General features: G+C 44.9%; 2 protein-coding genes across 2 annotated transcripts in view; one reads left to right on the forward strand and one right to left on the reverse strand.

The window, feature by feature from the left end:
• Positions 1-5,519: 5,519 nt before the first annotated feature.
• On the reverse strand, positions 5,520-15,556 carry SYT11 (synaptotagmin 11; the record flags this gene model as incomplete). The annotated part of the gene is made up of 4 exons (XM_082011692.1): positions 5,520-6,252; positions 7,827-7,947; positions 10,742-11,565; positions 15,523-15,556. 4 exons carry the CDS (start codon positions 15,554-15,556, stop codon positions 5,939-5,941), a joined length of 1,293 nt encoding a protein of 430 aa, XP_081867818.1. The 3' UTR covers positions 5,520-5,938.
• A 722-nt stretch (positions 15,557-16,278) lies between these two features.
• The window catches only part of LOC309414380 (GON-4-like protein), a gene marked incomplete at both ends in the record, with an annotated part of 28,141 nt that continues 22,480 nt past the window's right edge, over positions 16,279-21,939 (forward strand). Inside the window, 5 exons of the mRNA XM_082011690.1 lie at positions 16,279-16,642; positions 18,614-18,775; positions 19,498-19,694; positions 21,128-21,202; positions 21,559-21,609. Of these exons, the coding sequence (XP_081867816.1) occupies positions 16,279-16,642; positions 18,614-18,775; positions 19,498-19,694; positions 21,128-21,202; positions 21,559-21,609 (849 nt within the window). The remainder of the gene's footprint in view (positions 16,643-18,613; positions 18,776-19,497; positions 19,695-21,127; positions 21,203-21,558; positions 21,610-21,939) is intronic.

Raw genomic sequence — 21,939 nt, forward strand, 5'->3', positions numbered from 1 at the left:
ATTTTGAATCACAGAATCACTAGGTTGGAAAGGACCTTCAAGATCATCAAGTCCAACCATTAATCCAGCGCCACCGTGTTCCCTAAACCATGTCCTGAAGTGCCACATCCAGACGTTTTTTGAACACTTCCATAGACGGTGACTCCACCACCTCCCTGGGCAGCCTGTTCCAATGCCTGACCACCCTCTCAGTGAAGAAATTTTTCCTAATATCCAATCCAAACCTCCCCTGGCACAACTTGAGGCCATTTCCTCTCGTCCTATCGCTGGTTACTTGGGAGAAGAGACCAACCCCCACCTCACCACAGCCCCCTTTCAGGTAGTTGTAGAGAGCGATAAGGTCTCCCCTCAGCCTCCTCTTCTCCAGACTAAACAACCCCAGCTCCATCAGCCGCTCCTCATAAGACTTGTGCTCCAGACCCCTCATCAGCTTCGTTGCCCTTCTCTGGACACGCTCCAGCACCTCAACGTCCTTCTTGTAGTGGGGGGCCCAAAACTGAACACGGGATTCAAGGTGCGGCCTCACCAGTGCCGAGTACAGGGGCACGATCACTTCCCTACTCCTGCTGGCCACGTTATCGCCGATACAGGCAGAACAGGGTACAAGGTACCCTTTGGATTATTTCTTTTTCCCAACAGCTGGCTGCTTTTCCTCAGCACTAACAGGATGTCCCTAAGCAGCTATTGAGTTCTTTGACTTGACCTATCTCAGGACCAGATGAATTAATATGTTGATGGATGCGACGCAACAGGTTCCGTGTTGGTGTAGAGCCTAAAAATTGCCTATCCGGACCCTTCCACGTTGGAAAGGAGGGTAGAGCTGTTGTGCAGTATAGCAGAGGTAAAGGGAAGGGTTGCTTTGGTTTTTGGGGGGTTGAGGGTGTGCGTTTGGTTTTTTCCTTGGCATTGCCTTTTAGGCCACTTCCTTATGTTCTACTTATTTCTTGGTACATTTTTCCTTTCCCGTCCCACTTCCCGTTTGGCCCCATGAAGTATCGCCCCAAGAATGGTGTGCTTTCCGTAGCACAGGAGCGAACCCGGGAGTTCAGACGCAGCCCTTGCCGATGTCCAGCCAGGCGCCACATTATGGACCTGTGCCGCGCAGGCGCGGCGGCTTTCTGGTGCTATAGGCTCCAGGAGGGACTAACTCGGCTTTAAATAGTTATTGGAGAGGGATTTTCAAGTCTTGACGATCCCGGTGTGAACGCTGGGGCCCTGTGATCGGCCCGACGTGGTGGAATGGCTCGTCGAATGTTTGGGGTCTGGTTGTTGCATTTTAATGAGGGTGAAATAAAGGCGCTCCGAAGCCCCGCAGCGGGACCCGGCGGATGGCAGCTTCTTCCCTCTCAGCATAATCCCACGTATTTGCAGCGCTGAAAGGAGACAGAGCTATTCCTGACTCGGCCTGCTCGAAGGAAATGCTGAAAGAGCCGTGACCCGGCGTCTGCCATCAAAAGCGAATTGCATTGCTGTGGCAACACGACTCGCTCCCACGCAGAACGAGGTAAGGCAGAAGCTGCCGGGGGAGGAAAGACCCAATTGTGCTGAAAGCAGCGCAAAATCCTGCGGGTTTAAATGGCACCAGCGGCCAGACCCAAGGAAGGTGGGAAGAGAGTCGGAGCTGAGCTTCCATGCTCTCCACAAAACTCTTTCTCTTTTCATGGTTTGTCAAACCCATTCTGTTTGCCTTTTTTTTTTTTTTCTTATGCAAATTATTTTGTTTCTGCTTCAGCTGAATGGCGTAAGAACCTGAAACGGGGCGTTCGTCAAAGGCATGCGGTACTGGATGCAGAAGCCAAGCGGAGAAGGATGAAGAGGGGTTTTCTTTCCCATCTTGCACAATAAGGAGAAAAATCAGTGACTGTGCGCTTTGGCTGAGCGCTTTTAGCCAACTGCTCTCGTAACTGCAGTTATTAGCACGATAAATAACTGGAAGTGGTTAAACACTGCCATCAATCACAGTGAACACCGTAATTAATGGCAAGCGTAAAGTAAGTTAAAATAAACCACTGCGTCTTGAAATCAAACGCACGCACCAGTTGCGCGGATCACCAGCTGCGCAATCTCAGCGGCTTCCGATGTTTTTGTGTGTTCGACACCTTGTCTGGCTGCCCCTGCTGGGCGATACGGTGGAACTGAATCACCAGAGCCGGAGTCAAATCAAGGCAATTCAACTTCTTGAGTGCTTCAGTCACGCAGTCCTCGGTATTACTAAAATAGCTGAGAATGTTACTGGTGAACCTGGTGACGGGGACGGCATCTGTCGCAGTTTAATCGTTTTCATCTTTGTCCCAGAACGAAGTCGGAGAGAGTTGGTTTTTAGGGTTAAGGGGGTGTATTTGTATGAGAGAGGGCATGCAAGGTTCTCCGGAGAGTGCGCCTTACACTCGCTGTGGAAGGCAGCTTGTGTGCGAAGAGCTGCAGCACTGGCCACGTGCCTTTTTCTGGGACATCAGGCAATCGCCTTGTAAAGCTTGGGCTGAAACCGTCTGGTTCCTTTAAGATGAGACCTGAAGCTTGTTTTGAGACACCTAAAGCACCTCTGGAGGTTGGTCCTTTGCTACGTGGGAAGCTATCAAGAAGAGTGAAGTACAGAATGAAAGTGCTCGCTGTAGTCTGTGTTGCTGGGGAAACACAGCTCGCGGCTCGGGACTATTTGGCATTTTCTAAAGATGTGGCTTTGTGCCCAGCAATATTGTTTCACATTGTGCTGACGAGGAGCCGCAGAAAAACAAGTCACAGAAGGCAGATCACTGAACTTTTGGAGAGACTGTTGCATCTTGCACAGAGCGAGATGGCCAAAAGTGTTCCCGGAGAATTCCGTTTTGACTAGGAATCCAGGCATGCCCCTAAATTACAAATGTTACAGTCAAATTGCTGCTTTTCTGCCCATCTAATGTCCTCTTTTTTCCACTCAGATTCAACTTAGCCACTCAATATCCATTCATGCCAAATTATAATGCTGTGTAGATTACTGAGCGTTTTTGTATGTGTTAACGCTTAAGTAATAGTGTTATACTTAATTTGCCAGGATTCCGTTATGTTCCTTTATTTCTTTGAGATATGTGTGTGCTTTTCCTGTGAATTGTCATAGCAGAAATGCACGTTTTTAGAAACAAACTGTCAAAGTATTCAGTATAGTCACGCATGTGTTGCCTTACGGTCAAACATGGCACAGTCAGCAGCTAAAGTGATTTAATTTTTATTTGCACGCTCAATGTGCGTTAACAAATTCAACATACAAGATAGCATTACATAATGTAGATTAGCTTATAGCATTATGCAGTTTCACACGTTGAGTTAGATTTTTTGCCTTTTTTTTCCTTTTTTCACACAAAGCTCTAACTGTCCAAGTTAATTTTACAATAGAAGACACAAGGTAAAGAATAACCACACCTGGGAGATTTTACAGTGAGTCTGCTGCCACTTACTGTCTATGTTTTAAAAAATATATATATCTGCACATCTTAAGTCTCATATTATTCCAGAAGAGTGTTGGAGCTACTCCAATCTGCCCGATAGCCTAAGTCTATTTACCCTGAGCATGTTTCCTTGACAAGAAGTTCATCTTTCCTTTTCAGCTAAAGGAATCTTAAAGAGATCATCTAGGCTTAAGCATGCTTTTCACACCGGAGGGGAAAAAAAGGGAACTAGGGAACTTTTTGGTTATTGTTAGTACGTCCTGTTCAAGTGTTTGGAGCAGCGTTGGAAAGCATGTTCCAAGGAAAAGTTGTGGCTAAACTTCAGCAACACAATTGCTTAGTGCAAAAACTAGGATTGAAATATATCTACACCAACTTCCAAGGGAGAACTCGGTCTCTGTTTTGTAGCTGTGAGACACTAATAGAACAGGAGCTAGAAAGCATTTAAGACAAAGATAAAATCTACTATAACCTCAGGCAGAAACCTCATAATCGGGATCGACAGAGCACAAACGGAAGTCCCCGCTTCTGTCTGCCATGCACGGCTGAGAAATTGGGAGCTTCAGCTTCAGTGGCACTTCTGTTGCTAAAAAGACAGTCTGCCTGGAAGGAAGTTTCAAGGAGTAACTTCTGCTTTCCAAAAATAATTTCTTAGGAAGAGACGCCAAAGTATTGCCAACTAACAAAGTGCTGACTGTTTGCACAAAGAGCCCTCCAGGTAGCTGTTTCTTTACGTGGTGGATGGAGAGGAAACTGAGTAAGAACTTGTTCAATTATTCTACTTTCATTAGTACGAAGGTGGAAAGGATCATTTTTCTAATAGGGCTCTAAAATTCAGTAGTCAAGTCCTGCAAGTAGTTAAATTATCTTAAATTTTTAAAAATTATAATACATTATTTACATTCCACAGAGCACAGAACAGACTGGCTGCCTAGAAGCAACTACACATTTACTGAAAATTCGCCGTTTTCTACGTGCCTCTTTGCAAGCTTAGTTCTGCTTCATATTTCCATTGAAGAGTTCAGAAATAATTGGAATTTCTACAGCCCGTTGTAACTATTTCCGCTCAGTTTACCAACAATCTTTATAATCAATTATTTGCTGCCAATTGTCATCCTTCTCTCTTTCCTGGCTTGAATGTAATAAAAAAAAGAAGCCAACTCGGGTTACTTGCCAGGATGCTACTGTCTTGTACAGTTTGTAGGCTACAGTGTGTTTGCCACGAGATCTAATGCAGCTACTTCAAACTTCACTTCTATTTGTGGAACTTTATGAACTTCTGCTCAAAACTACTGACTATTCAGGGTTAATAGCCTGAAGTGCTCCAGGTCACACTTGTCAAGCAACATTTTTACATTTCAGAGGTGACGGTAAGCCTATCCTGAGACTCAGAAGTCATTCACAATTTAAGATCTAACTCAAGCTGTCTTGAAACTCTGAAAATTAAATCCTTGAAGCATTTGACACGTTTTGCAGTGACAGGCTTTGCCCTGTGTTTACTGCTTTTTCGAGAACTGGCTTTTAGGTAACTGCAAGATCATCTATAATGCAAATTGACTCAAGTATGAATGAAGAGAAGCTTTGTAATTTTTTCACTTAAAACCTCTTCCCCCCAAGATATTTTCCTACCTCAGATATGTTATGCCACTATAACAGAACTTACCAATCATGTAGAATTTCACATTTAATGTTTAAAAGAATCAGCAAGAGTTTCCTTACCAATCAATGATGTGTCAGTGTTTAGTTTTTTTTTCTTGGGCCCTTCACAGACAAGGTTAAATAAAATGAAATAGTGCAGAGTTTCCCCAATCCTGATAATCCGTGAGATCTTGCCTGTGCTAACTTCCGTGTGGCAAAAGCAATGTGACGTTTGTTGCCGTTTGAATTTTACATGCAAATCTTAGATGTTGTGACCTTATAGCTCCACAACAAGTCCATCACAACAGCAAGTATTTCGGTACCTGACAAAAGAATTTTTTATTTCTTCTCTGAAGGAAAGTGCCATTTTCCCTGGTATTTGCCTTTTGTGCTAGTGCAGAATTCTAAACCACCTTTACATGGAAATGCGGTTGGTATTCCCAAACCAGCCAAGAACAGAACTGCAAGAACCAAGGGGCAGGCAAACTAACAAGAAACTAGAGGTTAAACACCAGAATTCAGAAACTTTGGGAGAAGCCTAATAAAGACAGGCCAATCTTGGTGAATACCAGCAAAGACAGTTCGGCACAAACACAACTTCCATAGTGACAGATAATTGTATTAAAATCTGCAACTTGATAGTGGTAGTTATACTAATTTCAGTTTGTATTAGGCATGCAATAGCGTGATTACAGTGTTATATATATTTGTGGTAGGTTTTTTTTTTTTCCACTTAATGCTCTTTAGAATTTTAGTGCCCTGCAAAATCACATCACTAGAGAACCAATCAGCTGCTGCTGCTTACGAAAGTTTAGTTCTACAGCTAAAACAAGGTTTAAGTCTGTTCTACGAGTCAGCTGTCGCTGCCACAACCTCTGCTAGTATTCGCTCAGGCTGTGCCATTTGGCAACTGGCTTTCTAGGATTCTCACACACCTCTCGCCAGTGTTCCACGCCACCTGCAGTGATGCTGTGTGCTCCCAAAATCAGCCGTCCCACCACTTCGTTTTTCGTGGTACGGTCAAAATCGATAACTAGGAATTCAATGCTGATGTCAGGAAGGAGATCGATAGGGATATCGTAAATGAAGGATTCGTTGAAGACGGGATTCAAAGTGCACTTCTTCACATGAGTCTTCTTTTTTGCTATGCGCTTTCTTCCATAATAAACATTCACCTTAACGTACGGATCTGCTGGAGAAGAGAGAGAAATAAACTAATAACACAGCCCAGTGATGCTCCTGGAAGTAATGGATAGGGTTTAGCTTGCTGAACTTGAGCCAGCTCAAGTAAATGGTGTGAATCCAGGCTACTCACTACAGGAAGGGGGGATTGTTGGTGTATTTTCTTGTTGCAAAGCAACCAGCTATGTTAGTGCAAGTTCTTTATGAGCTTCAACATTGCATGGGGATTGGAGGCAAGCAAGCTGCATGTAAATTGCGGTAATTAATCCTAGAAATACCAATTAGGTAGCTTTTTGGTGAGGTCAGTGCCCAACTGGCCAAAACTTTTCTTGTAATCTGTAACAAGAAATATTTTTACCCTCTTTCAGAAATAGCCCAACAAAGTGTCAAAACGGTTTTAATAATCTGCAGATGAAAAACATTTATAGCGGAAGGTACTGAAAAAGAAGAAAGTTTAAAACGAAGCCTTTGTTTTCCCATCAGGCTCGGTTTGTTATTTTATCAGTTAGCTTGCTCTTCATGCAGATGCTTGTTTAGGATTAAAATTAAGTTATCTGGCACACAGTGCTCTTTTTTTTTCACTTAATGCAAGTTTTGAAGCTGGAAGTCACTTTCCCAGCTGACGTTGGCTCATTTTCTCTTTTTTAATCCAACTGAAATTATGACCTTATGCATAATATAAAGATCATATAAAGAAATTATGTTAGCCTTGCAAGATTCAGCAGGTAGAAGAACAGTTACTAGAAAATGTATCCTGTAGTTGGAGGCCACACATGGAAAGCTTTTTTTTTTTAAGAAAGAGTAAAATTTAAGGCCTACAACAAATAATTAAGCTTAGTCTGCATTCTTTCTGAGGTGTACAGGAGAAAGCTGCAAAAACAGAATTAAATTTGCTATCAGGAGGGTTGTTACTGAATCTCGAGTTGATTCCAACCATTTTCCCATAATCCTGAAGGAAATTTTGCTAAGGGGATTCAAGAGTCCGAGAATCTGTGACTGCGAAATAGGAAAGCCAGAACAGCTGCTCTTCTCTTCAAATAGCAGAACAACAAAGCCAGCAAAAACACCACAAAAGAAAAAAAAAAAAGAATCGTTTCTAATGTCATACGAATTTACTCCTCTCTATTACGAGTCTGTCCCTCCTTTTTTTGACACTCGGTCTCTTCTACCCTCCTCTTCTAGGAGCAGGGTTTGAGGTAGATACAGTAAGCGGCAGTCACGACACGGAAAAAGTGCTGCTAAGGGCCATGAGATGTGACGGCGGCACAAAGGCACAGAGCCTGTGGTCTGGCCAAAAGCAACATCGAAATTTGCTGAATTCGGAAAATGCTGTCTTCATGAACAAACCGGGTGATGCCAGAAAGACGCAGCTGTTGGTCTCGCAGTAGGAAGGATTTGGTCTTGTTTGTACAACCATCTGTTGGTGAGTGATGGATCACTCATAGTGACCCATCGCCCTTAGAAAGAGTTTGAGGAAAAGTGTGCAAACAAAGAAAATGTTCAGATAAGACAGGTGAAAAGATCTGAAAGTGAAATTAGAGATTTTTTTAATACACATTTAGAGCTGGAGAAAATAGCTTCTACCTGAGAGGCCAGTGATATCCATCTTTGGCAAATGTCTGGCTTTCAGCACCACAACAGTCATTCTCTGCGCCACAGGCTGGTAAGACAAGGAGACTTGCAGCTCCCCTCTGCTAATGCATTTCTGTGAAAAAGAAACCGAAAGAACTTATTAGGACAAGATGGTCTTATAAATAGGAGCAAACGTCAGAGGTCACCAGAATTTCCTTTCCCTATGCTAAATGCCTAAAAAGTTGGAAAATTAGATGCAGGTCATTTTAAGAGCCTCAGGCAGATAGAGCCTCCAGAAGAAGGAGCGAACGAGCAAGCGGCACAACGTAAATCCTGCTGTGCTGTTCACCCTAAGCCTGTTGAGTACAGTAAGCATCGCTACAGCCTCTCCCCTTGAACTCTGTGTTTCCATGAGGGCAAACCTGGTGGGCGCCTTCTGAGAGAACAGCGTCTCTGGCTGCCTTTTGAGGTCTGCTACTAGAGGCATCTGTGTTCTTTATGAGCTTAAGCTTCATTGACTTTTGGTGAAGCTTCGATGGCGGAGCACCTCAAGTTCTTTAGGTATGCTTTGACAGTTTCACCATCGGTTTAGTCTGCAAAGGTAAAGACGAAGATAAAAGAAGATAAACCCAGATCTACTCGGTTAAACTTGCTGTACATCCTTTCAAAGAGTAATATAATGCTAAGATAATTAAGTTTGGCTTCCAGATGGCGTTCATTAACTTTCATTGAGATGGCACTAATTTAGATTAAGTTTATTTGCTATCAAGGCAAACAGTATTAGCAACGGGTATGAAATCTTGTGGTGTCACTAATGCACTGATAGCAGAGCTACTGCAACAACTTGAATAGCTGCCTGCCAAGCACCTTGCCCTCCTCCTGCGCCTGTCGACATCTGGTTCTGTTAACTCTGCAGAGCGATGGGCGTAGGAGCGGTCCCAAAATGAAGGATTTTTTTCTCACCTCAAGCCAGGAAAATGCTACAGTAAGTATCACACTAAATGCTCTGGTAATGACCCAAGAGGTGAAGCTGTTCTTTCAACTGCTATTAATCAGCTTCACAGGGAAAAAACTGTGCATGTAAAATTAAACACGGAAAATGTTCATGATAATTTTGGTGGTTTGATTTTATCTGAGCAGTTCCTATGTGTTTAACTGTAAGACAAGTTTTCAAATGCAAGGAACGAAGCCTATTGCTGCTCATGCAAAATTTTGGGAGGAGAGTAAACGTATGAGGAAGCTCCTGGCCCCAGAAAGGAAGTGTTGAGAACTTTGGCTCTTTGGATATACCGGAATACAATGGCCAGACAGAGTATTGGGGGTGTGTATGTTGTTAAGAGTTTTGGGATTCTTTTGGTCTGAAGTAATTTAATGCAGTTACTTCAAAGTAATTTGTATTATTAGATTGTCTGTTAGAAATTATTGGGAATGTTCATTAGGATGGGATGTACACCTTTGCTGGCTTGGATCAGTGCAATAATTTACGGGGTTTTAAATGCAATTCTGTATTCCAGATTTTGAAGCTTCCTGAAATTAAAAACTTTGTTCAGTAGGGGCTGTTTTGACATTGTGGAACAATGCAGATTTTCAAGAATGCACACCTGACACTAAGGTAAATCTATTTTTGATTACTAATAAATGTTAAATATTTTGCATCCTTCATTAAATCTATTTTTATTTAGCATGACCTTTTTTCCTCTATTTTTAATCTATTCTAAGAGATATGGTCAATGTACTGAAAAGCATACTATTAAAAGAACCTGAATCAGTCGCTTGTTTTATCATAATGTAAAGCGTCCCAAGAACCTCAGAAAAGCAAAGTAATCACCAGAACGCTGGTTTGGTTGGGATTCTCTTGCTTTGTTTTGGGTTGTTGACACAGAGTCTCCTTTAAATATTTAACACTCCCCCCCCCCCAATTAAATGCCCTGTATAGTAGAAAAAACTTTTCAAGTAAAATACTGCCACTCTAGGATGTAATGAAGTATTTTATAGTGCCCAGCAACAATTTCCAACACATTAAGGCAAAAAGTGAGCTCAAATGCCATTTTCTACCAGGACGGGTAGCAAAAATAAACTAAGGAAGAAAATAAAAATCTTAAGTACCACCTCATCCTCCTACCTGAGCATAGTGTATTTTCTGAGGACAGAAGACATCTTCCCCAATGTAAGCCTTAATATATGGATTGCTCATCTCTCTAGTTTACAGCTGTATACACTAAGAGTGGGATTAACTTCACCTACATTTTCGATGTCTACATTCGACAAAACCATCTTAGACACACTTTGTTCTCAAGTGAGAAGAAAATAGCCACCTAGGGTGGGATTCATCTGAGCTGGTTTAGATATCTGCTCCAGGACAAAAGGAATCACATCAGACTCCGCTGACTGTGTCGATGTATTCCCACTTACTTGCGGCTTACGGTAACAAAATCAGACGTAGGTAATTACAAGTATAGGTGCCCAAAATGGTTAAAGCAGACAAATCTCCCCCTCTAAGTGAGGTTTGTCTTTGCAGAACACAATATGTTATTATGGGAATCCATAAAAAACCTGTTCAGAGCACCCTTCTATCTACCTTCCGCCGCCACATGCTCAAGAAGGCTGGGTACTGATGAACGTCCTGTTATCACATCGGCTCTTCTACTTGGAGATGGGGACTTTGCCTTTTTTCTTGGCATCATCAGTCATGCCATTCATCATCTCTATGCCTAAATAGCGACTATGCCTTGTCAAATCGCCATAACCACACAGCAAACAGCTGCCTAACTAAAAAGAGCACAGCCACACAATATCAATAACACGTATCTGTGGAAAAATGGATTTCATGGCTAAGGATTTGCAGTACTCCTGCTTATTAGACCACGGAGGCTCCTGATAAAATACAATGCAAGGAGTCTTGTGTCACACTACATGAAGTGACTTACTTGTATGTTCCTTTTGAGGATCTCCCTGGTCAGCTGAACCTTTCCAGTGCTTGGATCCACCCCTGCAAGGGGCACCATGACCTCTCCAATAACATCATCTCGAGAAAAACGATCAAAGCTCAACACGAGGAAGTGAAGCACCAAATCCTGCAGCTGGCTGTATGGGATCCCATAGAAGGTAAAGGTTTCATCAAAGACCGGGTCTAGCGTCTTACGAAGTACACGAGTCTTCACTCGATGCCTTTTATCTGGAAGAATTGTCATCTTGATATAAGGGTCAGAGCTGTGAGTGTGCTCATCCATCACTGGCAGCCCATGAGCCTCCTGAATGGTAACTACCAGTGCTTTTTTAGGGAAGTTGTAGTCCACGGAGAAAGTCAGTTCACCCAACATGACATCATCCCCTGGAGAAGACGGGGAGGAGGTTTTACTTCCTCCTGGAGTGAGGCTCTGATCTGGACTTAGTTCATCTCCATAATCTACTTTTATTGGGAGCTGGTCAATGTGTGGGGCTGCATTTGGCCCATCTGGAGCCTTATCGGAGCCTATTAAACCAGATTCAGCAGCATCCACCAAGAGGTTTCCCCTTCCAGTCTCCTTAGGAGTGCCATTCTTGTCTCTCTGTATTCGGTTAATTTTCTTCTTGTTACTCAAGGTCTCCGGATAGATACTAATGCCTTTCAACATATGAATGAATTTATACGGTGGGGTTTTGTGCTTCTTTTCTGCTTGCTGGTGACAGCATGTCCACACAAAAACTGTTACTGAGACAGAAACCACAAGGACAGTAGCACCAATGAGGCCTGCCACAACTGGAGAGACATCTGTGGAGAAGACAAGGCAGTCAGGAATGAGCTTGTACCTTTGCGGTGGCCATGACCCCACAGGGCCAAGCACATTTGGGCGGAGATCTATACGGTACTATTATGTTCTTCTTAATTCAATAATCCTGGTATCAAAGCTTCCCCAGAACAAAAAGGCACTTCCTTTAATTCTTATTTTCCTATGTGGGAAACATTTTACACTACCAACACATGCTTGACCTATGTTTCATGTGCTAAGAATTTCAAATAGTTACTGCCTTATCTTGCCAAATCAAGCTCCCGCATTACCAGCACCTCCACAGCTCCACAGGAATAAGGTTTCTTGACTTGCAGGAGGTATTTTTTTTTTTTATGCCCTGTTCAGAAACAGTACACAATTCTATTTTAACAACAGGAAGGAGTAATAATTGTGGCCATAACACTGGATCTGGAGTTATCCTTTATTAACAATTTTTTAAAAATCACTTTGTCCTGAAATGGGCAATTGTTTTGTCCTAGTCACTTACGACAGATACAGGGACAACGGTATACACACAAAAAATGGAGAGCTGTCATTTGGATGGTTGACAATTTTTTTTTCCAGTGGGGGTGAATATGGCCCTGACCCAAGATGTCCAAGGGAAAGAAGGGCAGTTGCATATAACATGACAACGATCTGTATCACACTGGTGGACGACTACTCCCCTGGTGCTCGTTCCGACCATTCCCACAACCTCCCCTGGGAAAGTATGCTGAGCACTAATGAAGTGATCATGCAGGTCCCTCTCTGTGTCTCACCCAAAAGCTGAGGTTGCTCTCTGTAACTACTCCTCAGCTTTTTCATCCCAGTATTGCTACTGATGTTCTTACAGGTTTCGATCAGCTGGGAGCTACTGACAAAAGTCTGTCCACCCCACAGTAACCACCAAGACTCCTTTTCATGTGAAAATCCAATATTCAAAAACAACAGACAAATCCTGTATTTAGATTTAGAGATTATTTTATATTTTCTAGAGCTTAATGTTGACTGTGTTCTTCAGTAATGACAAGCCAGCACAAAAAAGCACCATGTTCATTTTTAGCAACCATGCTATTTAGAACAGTTGACTTCAGAGAATTATTACCAAGACACAGAATGAAACCAGTGTTGAGCTCCCTAGTATATTATATCAACATACTCAGGCAATTCCAATCAAGGGCCGACAAGATGATTAGAAAGTTGGAGTGGATGGAGGATGGAGAACAGATGGAAGATATCGAGAGACCAAAAGACCGGGGTTTGTTCAGTCTTAAAAGGGAAGGAAAAGGAGAGATCTTTTTGCTGTCTCTGATTTCTTAGTGGGAGGTTATAGGGAAGGTAAAGCCAGGTTCTTCTTAGAACTTATTATTGTATTACTGGTTTAATCATCATTAAATAAATGTTTTGGGGGGTTTTTTTGGAAGCAAGCAAACAAAATAGCCCTCCAGCCCTACGTCTTTTTCTTTACAAATCGTACAAATGGCTTCTATAGTAAAAGGGAAAACCAAAACCATTGTCATGACAATCATGGCAATAGCTAAATGGAACAGCTACTACAAAAGGTAAGCTTGTCTGATTTTCGTATCTTCATTCTGTACCACAAAGAGGAGAAAATAATCTTCCAACCTCATGCCTGAAGCTACAGAGAGCCCCTTAATTTTGTACTTTCTCTGATCTTCCGTATTATTCTTTATTGGTGTTAACACGCAAGAGGATAAGACTGCCAGACTATAACCTGAATATCTGATTGGCTCAGGGAAAACTGTGATTTTCAAGTGAATACGTCTCCTTTTTGCAAAAATAGCAAAATCACTTTCAGTTTCAGAAGTCTTCCCAGACTGAAGCTGGAAGTATTTTGCACTGGAGACTGACTCCACAGATAAATCTGTCTCAGGCCCCGCTGCAAGTATAGCCTTGGCTTGAATTAACTAAAGCAAGAAGAATTCACAATACTAACAAAAAACCAACTCTGTTATTTAATGTTCCCTCTTTGAAATGAAGCAAGTGACCTTTAGCAGCTAATTTGAACACAATTCAGCCATACACAGATATGGAAAGCCTCAGTGGATATGCAAAAAAAGGACAAATGCTGAAACTCTGTTCTGATTCTGATCTCATTTTTTTGTGTTTTGTTTGTGTTGTGTCTTCATAGAATCGGCTCTTGTACCTTCATTTCCCGCAGATCCAATGGACAATTTTAGAAGAAGCAACCAACAGTCACACTAGAAAGCATCAAATAAGTCTTTGTGATCTTTCTTGCATCAAAATATCTTAAATTTGGTTCCCTTAATGTTCTGTGGCACAGAGTTCCTCAGCTTAATTATGTGGAACGACAAAACAAAGGCTTTTATTTTGAGCCCACCTTACCTTGTTTCATTTGATGCCTGTTCTTGCGTTCGAAGAAACAGGCAGCGATCGTTCCCTGCTCTGTGCTGCTCGTAACACCCCTCTTTTCCTGGCTGAAGACTCCTCTTATGTAATCATCCCATACATTCATTAATCCTGTCTCCATTATTCCTTACAGTTGTAAACTACACCGATGTAAAGCTGCCTAATAGCAATTTTAGTTAAGCTTTTGCAACTTTGTGCATAGTGAAGTGCTTTGAATATCTATTTTAAATGGTACTGGAGCCTGTCTCCTCCCTCAAAAAGAGCAGAACTCTGCTGTTTTAATCAAACTTTGCAAAAAAAAATCTTTGTTCTGATGTGATGCTAAGATTTAACTGAAACAAAATCAACTTTTGGGGATATGGAATTATTTTTCAATTAATGAAAAATCATTGAAAACTTCCTTTTAAAACTGATGTTTGCTAATTATGCCCTAATAGCTAATGGTGGCCAGTAGTTAAGGTATGACAGTGTGTGGCTCCTGTATTCCAGGAAACACCACAGAACATAAAAGGTAAGTAGATACGTTGTACATTGGATAAATTATATAGCATGGAGAATTATTACTAAGTGCTTCAAGAAGTTAAAGGGAATGTAGTAACTATGCTTTAACTACGGGGCCTTATGGTCTGAGGGGAAGGAAGGTCAGTCAATTGCTGGAGGACAGAAAGAGGCAGCAATTCGAATCTTCAGGACTAGAGAAACCCAACCAACAGAGACACCCAACGCTGCGGCACCAGCCCTTGTCACCCACTGGACTACAAAAAAAAAGCATCTTAAAAATAATCGAGCACCAACCCCGAAGAATAAGTTCGTTGGTGACCCAGGGAGCCGACCCACGTCCGTGACTGGAGCACGGCCCCACAGGCATAGCTTTGGGCCTCTTCGCCTCGGATGATTTAGCAGGGTGTGTAGTTTCTCCATCGCCACCGAGGAGCTCCCGGCAGCCCCGAGACCGGCTCCCGACACCACCGGCGCCCGGCCAGCGCTCCGGCCCGGCTGTGCCGCCCACCGTCCCGCCGGCGCGGAAGACGGCGTGACACCTCCGGCGCCCCGCACCCCCGGCCAGAGGCCCGCGCTGCCCCCCCCAACCCGCCGCCGCCTGCAGACCCCCTCTCCCGGCTGCTGGGCCGCCGCCGCGGGCCCCGCCTTGCCAGGCCGCCGATGCCGGTGCCGCAGCCGCCTCGGCCCGCGGGGAGGCGCGAACAAAGGCCTGGGCGCGGCGCGGCCCGGCACAGACATCACGTCATGCGGCGGGGGACCGCCCGGCCCAGCGCCGCACCTGCTCCCCGCGGGCCCGGGCCCCGCTGCCGACGGCCAGGCCGCGGCCCGCCTCCCGCGGTGGCTCCAGGGGCGAGCGCTGGCACCGCCCCAGTTGCGGGCGACGAGCAGTGGGTGTTGGCTGCCGCCGCGGGGGGGGGGAGGACGACCGGACCGCGGGGGCGGAGGGGGACGGTGCCGGCGCGGCTCGTCCGCGCGCGGAGAGCGGGGCAGATGACGCCGCGCAGGGCCTCGCCTGGACGCTCCTGGGGTGGAGGAAGGGACCTTCCGCGCGGCCCGGCCCGACTCACCGAAGCCAGGGTGGACACTGGTGATCTCCGCCATGGCCCAGCTTAGGCCGGGGCAACCGGGATGCGGAGCCCGGTGCGGAGGCGCCGCGGTGCCGGCCCCCGCCCAGAGGATGCTCGCAGCCCGGGATGCAGGAGCTGCCGACTGGTCCCGATGCGGCGCAGGCCCCGCCCGCCGGCCCGGCCCGCCCCTCCCGCGCCAGCCGGCGGCCGGCCCCGCCCCGCAGCCGCCCGGCGGTGACTCGGCAAGTGTCGGGGCTCCGGCCGCGAATCCCGGGCGAGGAGCCGGGTGGCACCGGCACGGGGCGTGTGCGTGGGCTTATGGGGCCGGTGATCCCGCTCCCTCCGTGAGGGGACGGCACCGGGGCCAATGGGCTCCGCCGGGGAGCTGTGGGGAGCGGAGGCACCAACACCGGGCAGGCTCTCCGTCCCTCACAGGAAGACCTTCCGAGGCGGCGGCGGGGGGGCCGGAAGCTAGGCAGCGGGCGCAGCGCCCGGCGGCATCGCCCAGCAAAGATGGCGGCGGTCGCGCTCGCCGCCCCCGCCGCCCCGCGTCGTCACGGCGGGGCTGGCGGCCTCCGCGCCGCCAACATGGCGGAGGCTCGCCCCGCGCCCGGCCAACATGGCGGCGCGGCGCCTGCGCGGCGGGCGGACTCCGCGGCGCTTCCGCTTCCTGCGGAGCGAGCGGGACGGGGCGCCGGGGCCCGGTGGCGGTGCCCTGCAGCCAGCCGCTTTCCTGTTTTACAGGTGGGCGCCGGGATGTCGCTCTCGCTGAAGATGCTGCCCTGCAAGAAGAGGAGAGCGACGGTAGCGGGGTCACAGAGTCCGCGGGAGCGCGGCGGCGCCGGGGAGGACGGGGAGCTACACGGCGCTGGCGGCTCATCCTCGGCGGGCGCTGCCGATGGCGGCTCCGCTAAACTCGCGCCGGCGGCCCGAGCCATTGGGTCGCCTTCCTGCGGCCCGGGCGTGTGGATGGGGCCTGGGGAGGCCTCGCTGAAGGGCGGGAAGAGGTCCCCCGCCAGGGCGGCCCCAGGCTCCGGTCAGGAAGCTCCGGGCGTGAAGGAGGCCTGCGCTGCCGCCGAGCCCCCCGGGGGCCTCAGGAGCCCCGAAACGGTGGCGGAAGGTAAATGCGTGCGCTGCCCGTCACGGTGCGTGTTACGGAGTGTTCGGTGTTTCTCCAACACGCCGTCACCCCGGCTGCCGCCTCAGCTCCTGCCTGCAGCCGGTCTGGCCTCCGTCCTGTCAGCTCTGCTCATCGCCGGGTCAGTTAAGGGAGAGCTTCACAGGCGTGTTCATATAAAGCTTCTCCTTTGGGTAATTGGTTTTTGTGGTGGTGGTTTTTGGTTTTTTTTTTCCCCTCTGAAGTATTACAGGATAGCAGGCATCCCATTTTCAAAGTTTGGGGGTTTTCCTCTCTTAAAACATGAGAACAATAATGGAGAACTTAAGGCGCTTGCTTCTAGCGCTGCTGGATGTTAAGTCCTTTAGAAGTTGCTTTTTTTGCAAATTTCCAACCTAAAATGCCCAGTTTCACAAACGTGCACACATTTTCCCGGTCTTGCCCCTGTGTTTAATCTTTTATGGACAGTAATAGCAATCAGTCCTAGCAGTAACTTTCATAGACACATTTAACAGGTTTTAAATAGCACAGAATATGTTGCTTTCAGCTAGTCTTTAGACAAGTCTTTGTAAATCCAGGCTTTGATTTGTAACAGTCACCTTGCATTTAGTTTTTAAAAACAAATGTTTGGTTGTTGAGTTGTGAGACTGGTAAAAGTGCAACCTGCTGCTTCCAAGGATACTGATTTTCAGAGGTTTTTGTCCAGAAAGTAATTCTTTCAAGCATTTGGCTGTACTGTGATCCTTTACAAGAGCTGATGCAAGTAGAACTTGTGTTAATATCGTTACAAATTTGTTGTGGAACGTAGGTATTTTGGAAGTTTGTCTAAAAAGCCCAGGTGAACTTCGCTTGCTCTGAGGTTCACTCGGTGAAAGTGTGATTTGTGAGCTTGTGAGGGAGACGAGAGATATTAATGGTCAAAGTGATGCTCATTTTGTATCTCTGGTTATCTTTAAGTCTACTGAAATAAGTGGTTGTTCCCTCTTTCCCCAGATTGCCCATTCTACACTTTTTTTCTGGCATACATCTTTGCCTCTGAGCTCAGTGAAATTGGAGAATTGATCTGGCAAAAGTGGGGGGGAGGGGCCATGGGAAGTGTTGGGGTGGTGGTGTGTTCTCCTCTCCATCTGGATCAACTCCCTGATCTGATTTTCTGTGCAGTTACACAAATAGCTGAGCCAGCCCAGAGCAGCAACTGCTGTGGTGTTGGGGAACTGGTTTTATTGGGTGACAATGCGTTTTCATACTGCCTTAAAGTGTTCATGAAACTTCATGTTTCAGCTGCTTTTTCATAATCATTGTAAGCCCATCTAACTAGAGGCTGCCGCAAAAAGGGGCAGTGCTTCCTTGTTCCCTGGTGAAAAACGTCTCTGGTTCTTGTGCTGCTGTGATTAGTTCACTGATTTGACTGAAAGCTCATTTTGTGTTGGGAGGAAGGGGAGTGAACAGGAGTCAGTTCACAGCTGTTTTCTAGGTCTGTGTAACTTCTAAGACGGTGCATAATAGGAGTGGGAAGGGTATGTAACTACCCCTGTCAGTGGTAGTGTGGTTTTACTTTGGCCAAAGGTGGCTGTGTATCTGCATCCTAAGGTTGCAGTGAACTGCTGTTCAAGATGTGAATGGCGTGCATGTCCCTTAGCTGTTGATTTCTGTTGTTGCAGTTGCATTTATGCAACAGAGAGTACAACCCTGTTTTAAACAAATCATCGTTGTTTTGCAGTTGGATCATTTGACAGGAATGTGCAAAACTGATAGTGGAGGTGGGGATCTCTTCGCCTGGATTTGTTTCCAGCAGGATGGAACTGCTGCTGCGGTGTTCAGTGTATCTGGGTCACTTTCACAGGCTAGGTTAGACTTGTGCAGTTGATTTAACAGATTTGAATGGGTCACTATAGGCTTTTGTAATTGCAGCAGCCTCTTAACCTCACTCAGCTGTGTCCATGTGACTACAGCTTAGTGTATACTGTTTTACAGGGAAAACGCCGAAGCTGTATACAGAGGTGGAAGTGAATGCACAGAGAGATCCGTATCTAACTGAAAACCACTCTGCAGTGCAGGAGTCTCCAGTGAGAAGTTCTTTGCAGCTGGCTGTTAGAAATCCTACCATCATGAAACCACTGAAGAACACCAGAGCTGGTGAGTGACCCAGCAGACTGATGAGGAAAATGAGGATTTGGGGCTGTTTATTCAATTGAGTAAGCTTTGTGCAAGGAACAGACCTGTGGCTTGATACAGTAGATGCAGAACCCTGGAATTGTGTAGACCACGGCAGGGGCTGTCGAGGTGCAACGTTCTTTTAAGTTTTTATCCTGTTCTCCATAATTCAGTGGCTAGATAAACTACAGGTATCCAAGTGAAACTTGCTGGAGCTGATATCTGCAGTTTTTGGTTACTTAAAAACACTGCTTTCTTCATCTGAAGTTATGATTCCTTCATTTCCCTCAGTCAGCAAAACAGCATCACTTGGGAAACACTTTTAAGTCCCAGAAATCTGCTCTTGCTGTATGGTGCCTGGAGTTTTGCAACTGTTTTAATGTTGATGGCATTATTAAAACACCTTTTTCTGGAAAAAGTCATAAAAAGGCTGCTGAGACCATTCTGTAAAATAAATCTAGTAACCTTTATTTGCTTGACTAATGTGACTCACTTAGATCTTGCAGAATTTGAATCCATTATTCAAAAGACTGTTTCTAGTTCTTGTGGGCATTACTATTTGGGTGATCTCCTTATCAGCTGTTGAAAAGCTGCTGCCACTTCAGTATGTGCAGAATTGTAGCTTTTTCTTTTAAACTCATACCGTCAGAATGTGCTGGATGTGAAGTATGTGAATTTTTAGATTCCATTTTTTTAATTTTCAGAGGATCAAGATGGAGAGGATATTGAGAGAAGGAAGAGGAGGAGGAAGGCAACCAAACGGAAAAGAGAAGGGAAAAGTCAAGAAGAGGAGGGCTCTTTGTCTTGTGACATCAAGCTAGATGATACCCTTGATCGCACCTTAGAAGATGGAGCCAAACAGCATAACCTGACAGTTGTCAACGTGCGAAACATCCTGCATGTGAGTGCGGTGGGACTACGACAGGGAATGGAGAACTGCCCAACTTTTTAAGACAGTGCAGTCTTGAGTATAGTACTAGTGGTAGCACTTGATTTCATGAACAAGGAAGGCTTGGTAGGCACCCACGTCTTCATCCCTCCTATAAAAAGCTATAAGGAGGGAATCGTGTGGTGTATGTATAAGTTACCTGGACCTGGCTTTGTTAGTAGGTATTGATCCTTGATTTCCATTTATTTACAATGGCAAATGGGTTTGTTTTACTGTGCTGTGATAGCAGTAGCAGGAGTAATTGAAGTAAAATGTATGCTTCAGCTTCCAGGTGAGATGTAGACTGTGAACTGACTGTTTCTTGTTTTGAGTGAAATGTTTCATGATAAAGTTCCTGATGGACTTCTAGTGGTGCTGACAGAAACGCATTAGTCTTAGTTAATGCCCCCAGCCAACCTTTTAGTCCATCACACAACATCCAGTTAGAAAGAAACTGTAAGAAGAATATCTGTGCTGTCACAGCTGTGTAGTGAAACTCTTAATTCTACACCTATATTAGGTGTAGATTTCAGTTTATCCCATGAGCCAGGTCTGGAAAGCAATAGTATTTATTTTCCCACAGGATTAAAAATTGTACTTCCTCTCCCCCCCCCCCCCCCCCCCCCCGCTTTTTTTTCCCCCTGCAGCTAGTGTTGTTCTAATCCAGGTGATCTCGTATAGTTTCCCTTTTTGCCATCCATGTGGCAAACAAACTGGAGACTGCCACGATTTTTTGGGGCAGATTCACCAGCTGATTTTGTGCAAGTGCCATAATTAATGCCTTTGTCACATGGCACTGTGGAAGGGCTGTAAATATCTCAGGCACCTACCTTCCCTTAGGAACCTTATGGTGGCATTCACAAAATGTAGTAATGTATACTGAGTCTCTTCTGCTTTCCCCTGTTTCTTTTAAATATATACAATGTTTTTTGAAATGATGTAGCACAGTGTTTCAAAGAGTAGATTATTATGTACTTTACATGCGTTGCAAATTCTCTAGAGAATTATTTTGGAAGCCTATGAGTGCTTAAGGACTTAAGTTTCCTTGTTGCAGCTTCATAGCAGCATTTCTCATGTGGCTGGGACCAGCACATTTTATTGACTATGTAACAGGAGGGAAGGGAAACTGGTGTGAGCCTTTGTTTTGACTATTTTCTTTCCTTCTGCTGGAAGCTTATTCTGTAGAACATTCACAGAGAATGTAGTGCAGATGTTTTTATCGCTGTTGTACTTGCTTTATATTTTCTTGTTCGATCACTGAACAATCTTTTTTATTATAGTATAATTACAAAGTATATTGTACACTGAATATTTTTCCATCATGTTTCCAACTAGTTTATTTTAACCTTAAGTCTGTTTCTTTTTAACAAACAACATAAAGGATACTTTTTTGTGTTTTCCTGTAGGAAGTGATCACAAATGAGCATGTGGTTGCCATGATGAAAGCAGCCATCAGTGAGACAGAAGATATACCTTTGTTTGTAAGTAAAAAGCTTTTTCAGCTTGGTTTTCAGTTGTTCCAAATGCACAATACCTTCACCAGTCTATCTTCTTGGTCTGTGATGTGGTATGGAGAGAATAGGTAGAATAGGGAGTACCATAATTTACATTTCATTACCAGATTTGCCACCTGGATGAAGTGAGTAGTGTCTGTGTATGAGTGTAAATTATGAAACAGAATTATGAGGGGTTATTTTTGATGTCACTCTGATCATGTCTAAAAGGTAATGAATTTTACTACAAGAGTTTTCTCTTTTTAAAAAGAATTGCTGGGGAAAAGTTTGCAGTTATGGAAAATAGCTCAACAGGTTGCTGTTGTCTTGTTTTAAACTCTAAGGAGCCCAAAATGACTCGTTCCAAACTGAAGGAAGTTGTGGAGAAAGGAGTGGTAAGTACGTCATCTAGCTTTTACTATTGCACCCTTCCCCTCCCCATTTTGATTGTTGGGTCTTCTAAAAGAAGCGTAAAGTGTGCTTTTAAGTGATTTATTCTTAAAATGAAAAAGTAAATTAAAACAATGTAAAAAATAATTCATTTTAGAATAGCACCAGGTCAGAGTTAGAAAATGCAGTGGATTGACAGTATCCCATACTAAAGTTACTGCACGTAGAGATCGCATGGGCAGTTCAGAAAGTGTTTGTCTGAAGTCTGTTGTTACTTGACTACTTTGGAGAACAAGGCCTCAAGCTCAAGTACTCATTTGATTTAATAGATTGTC

The sequence above is a fragment of the Phaethon aethereus genome, assembly GCF_964289735.1.
Source record: "Phaethon aethereus genome assembly, chromosome: 28".
Classification (NCBI taxonomy): domain Eukaryota; kingdom Metazoa; phylum Chordata; class Aves; order Phaethontiformes; family Phaethontidae; genus Phaethon; species Phaethon aethereus.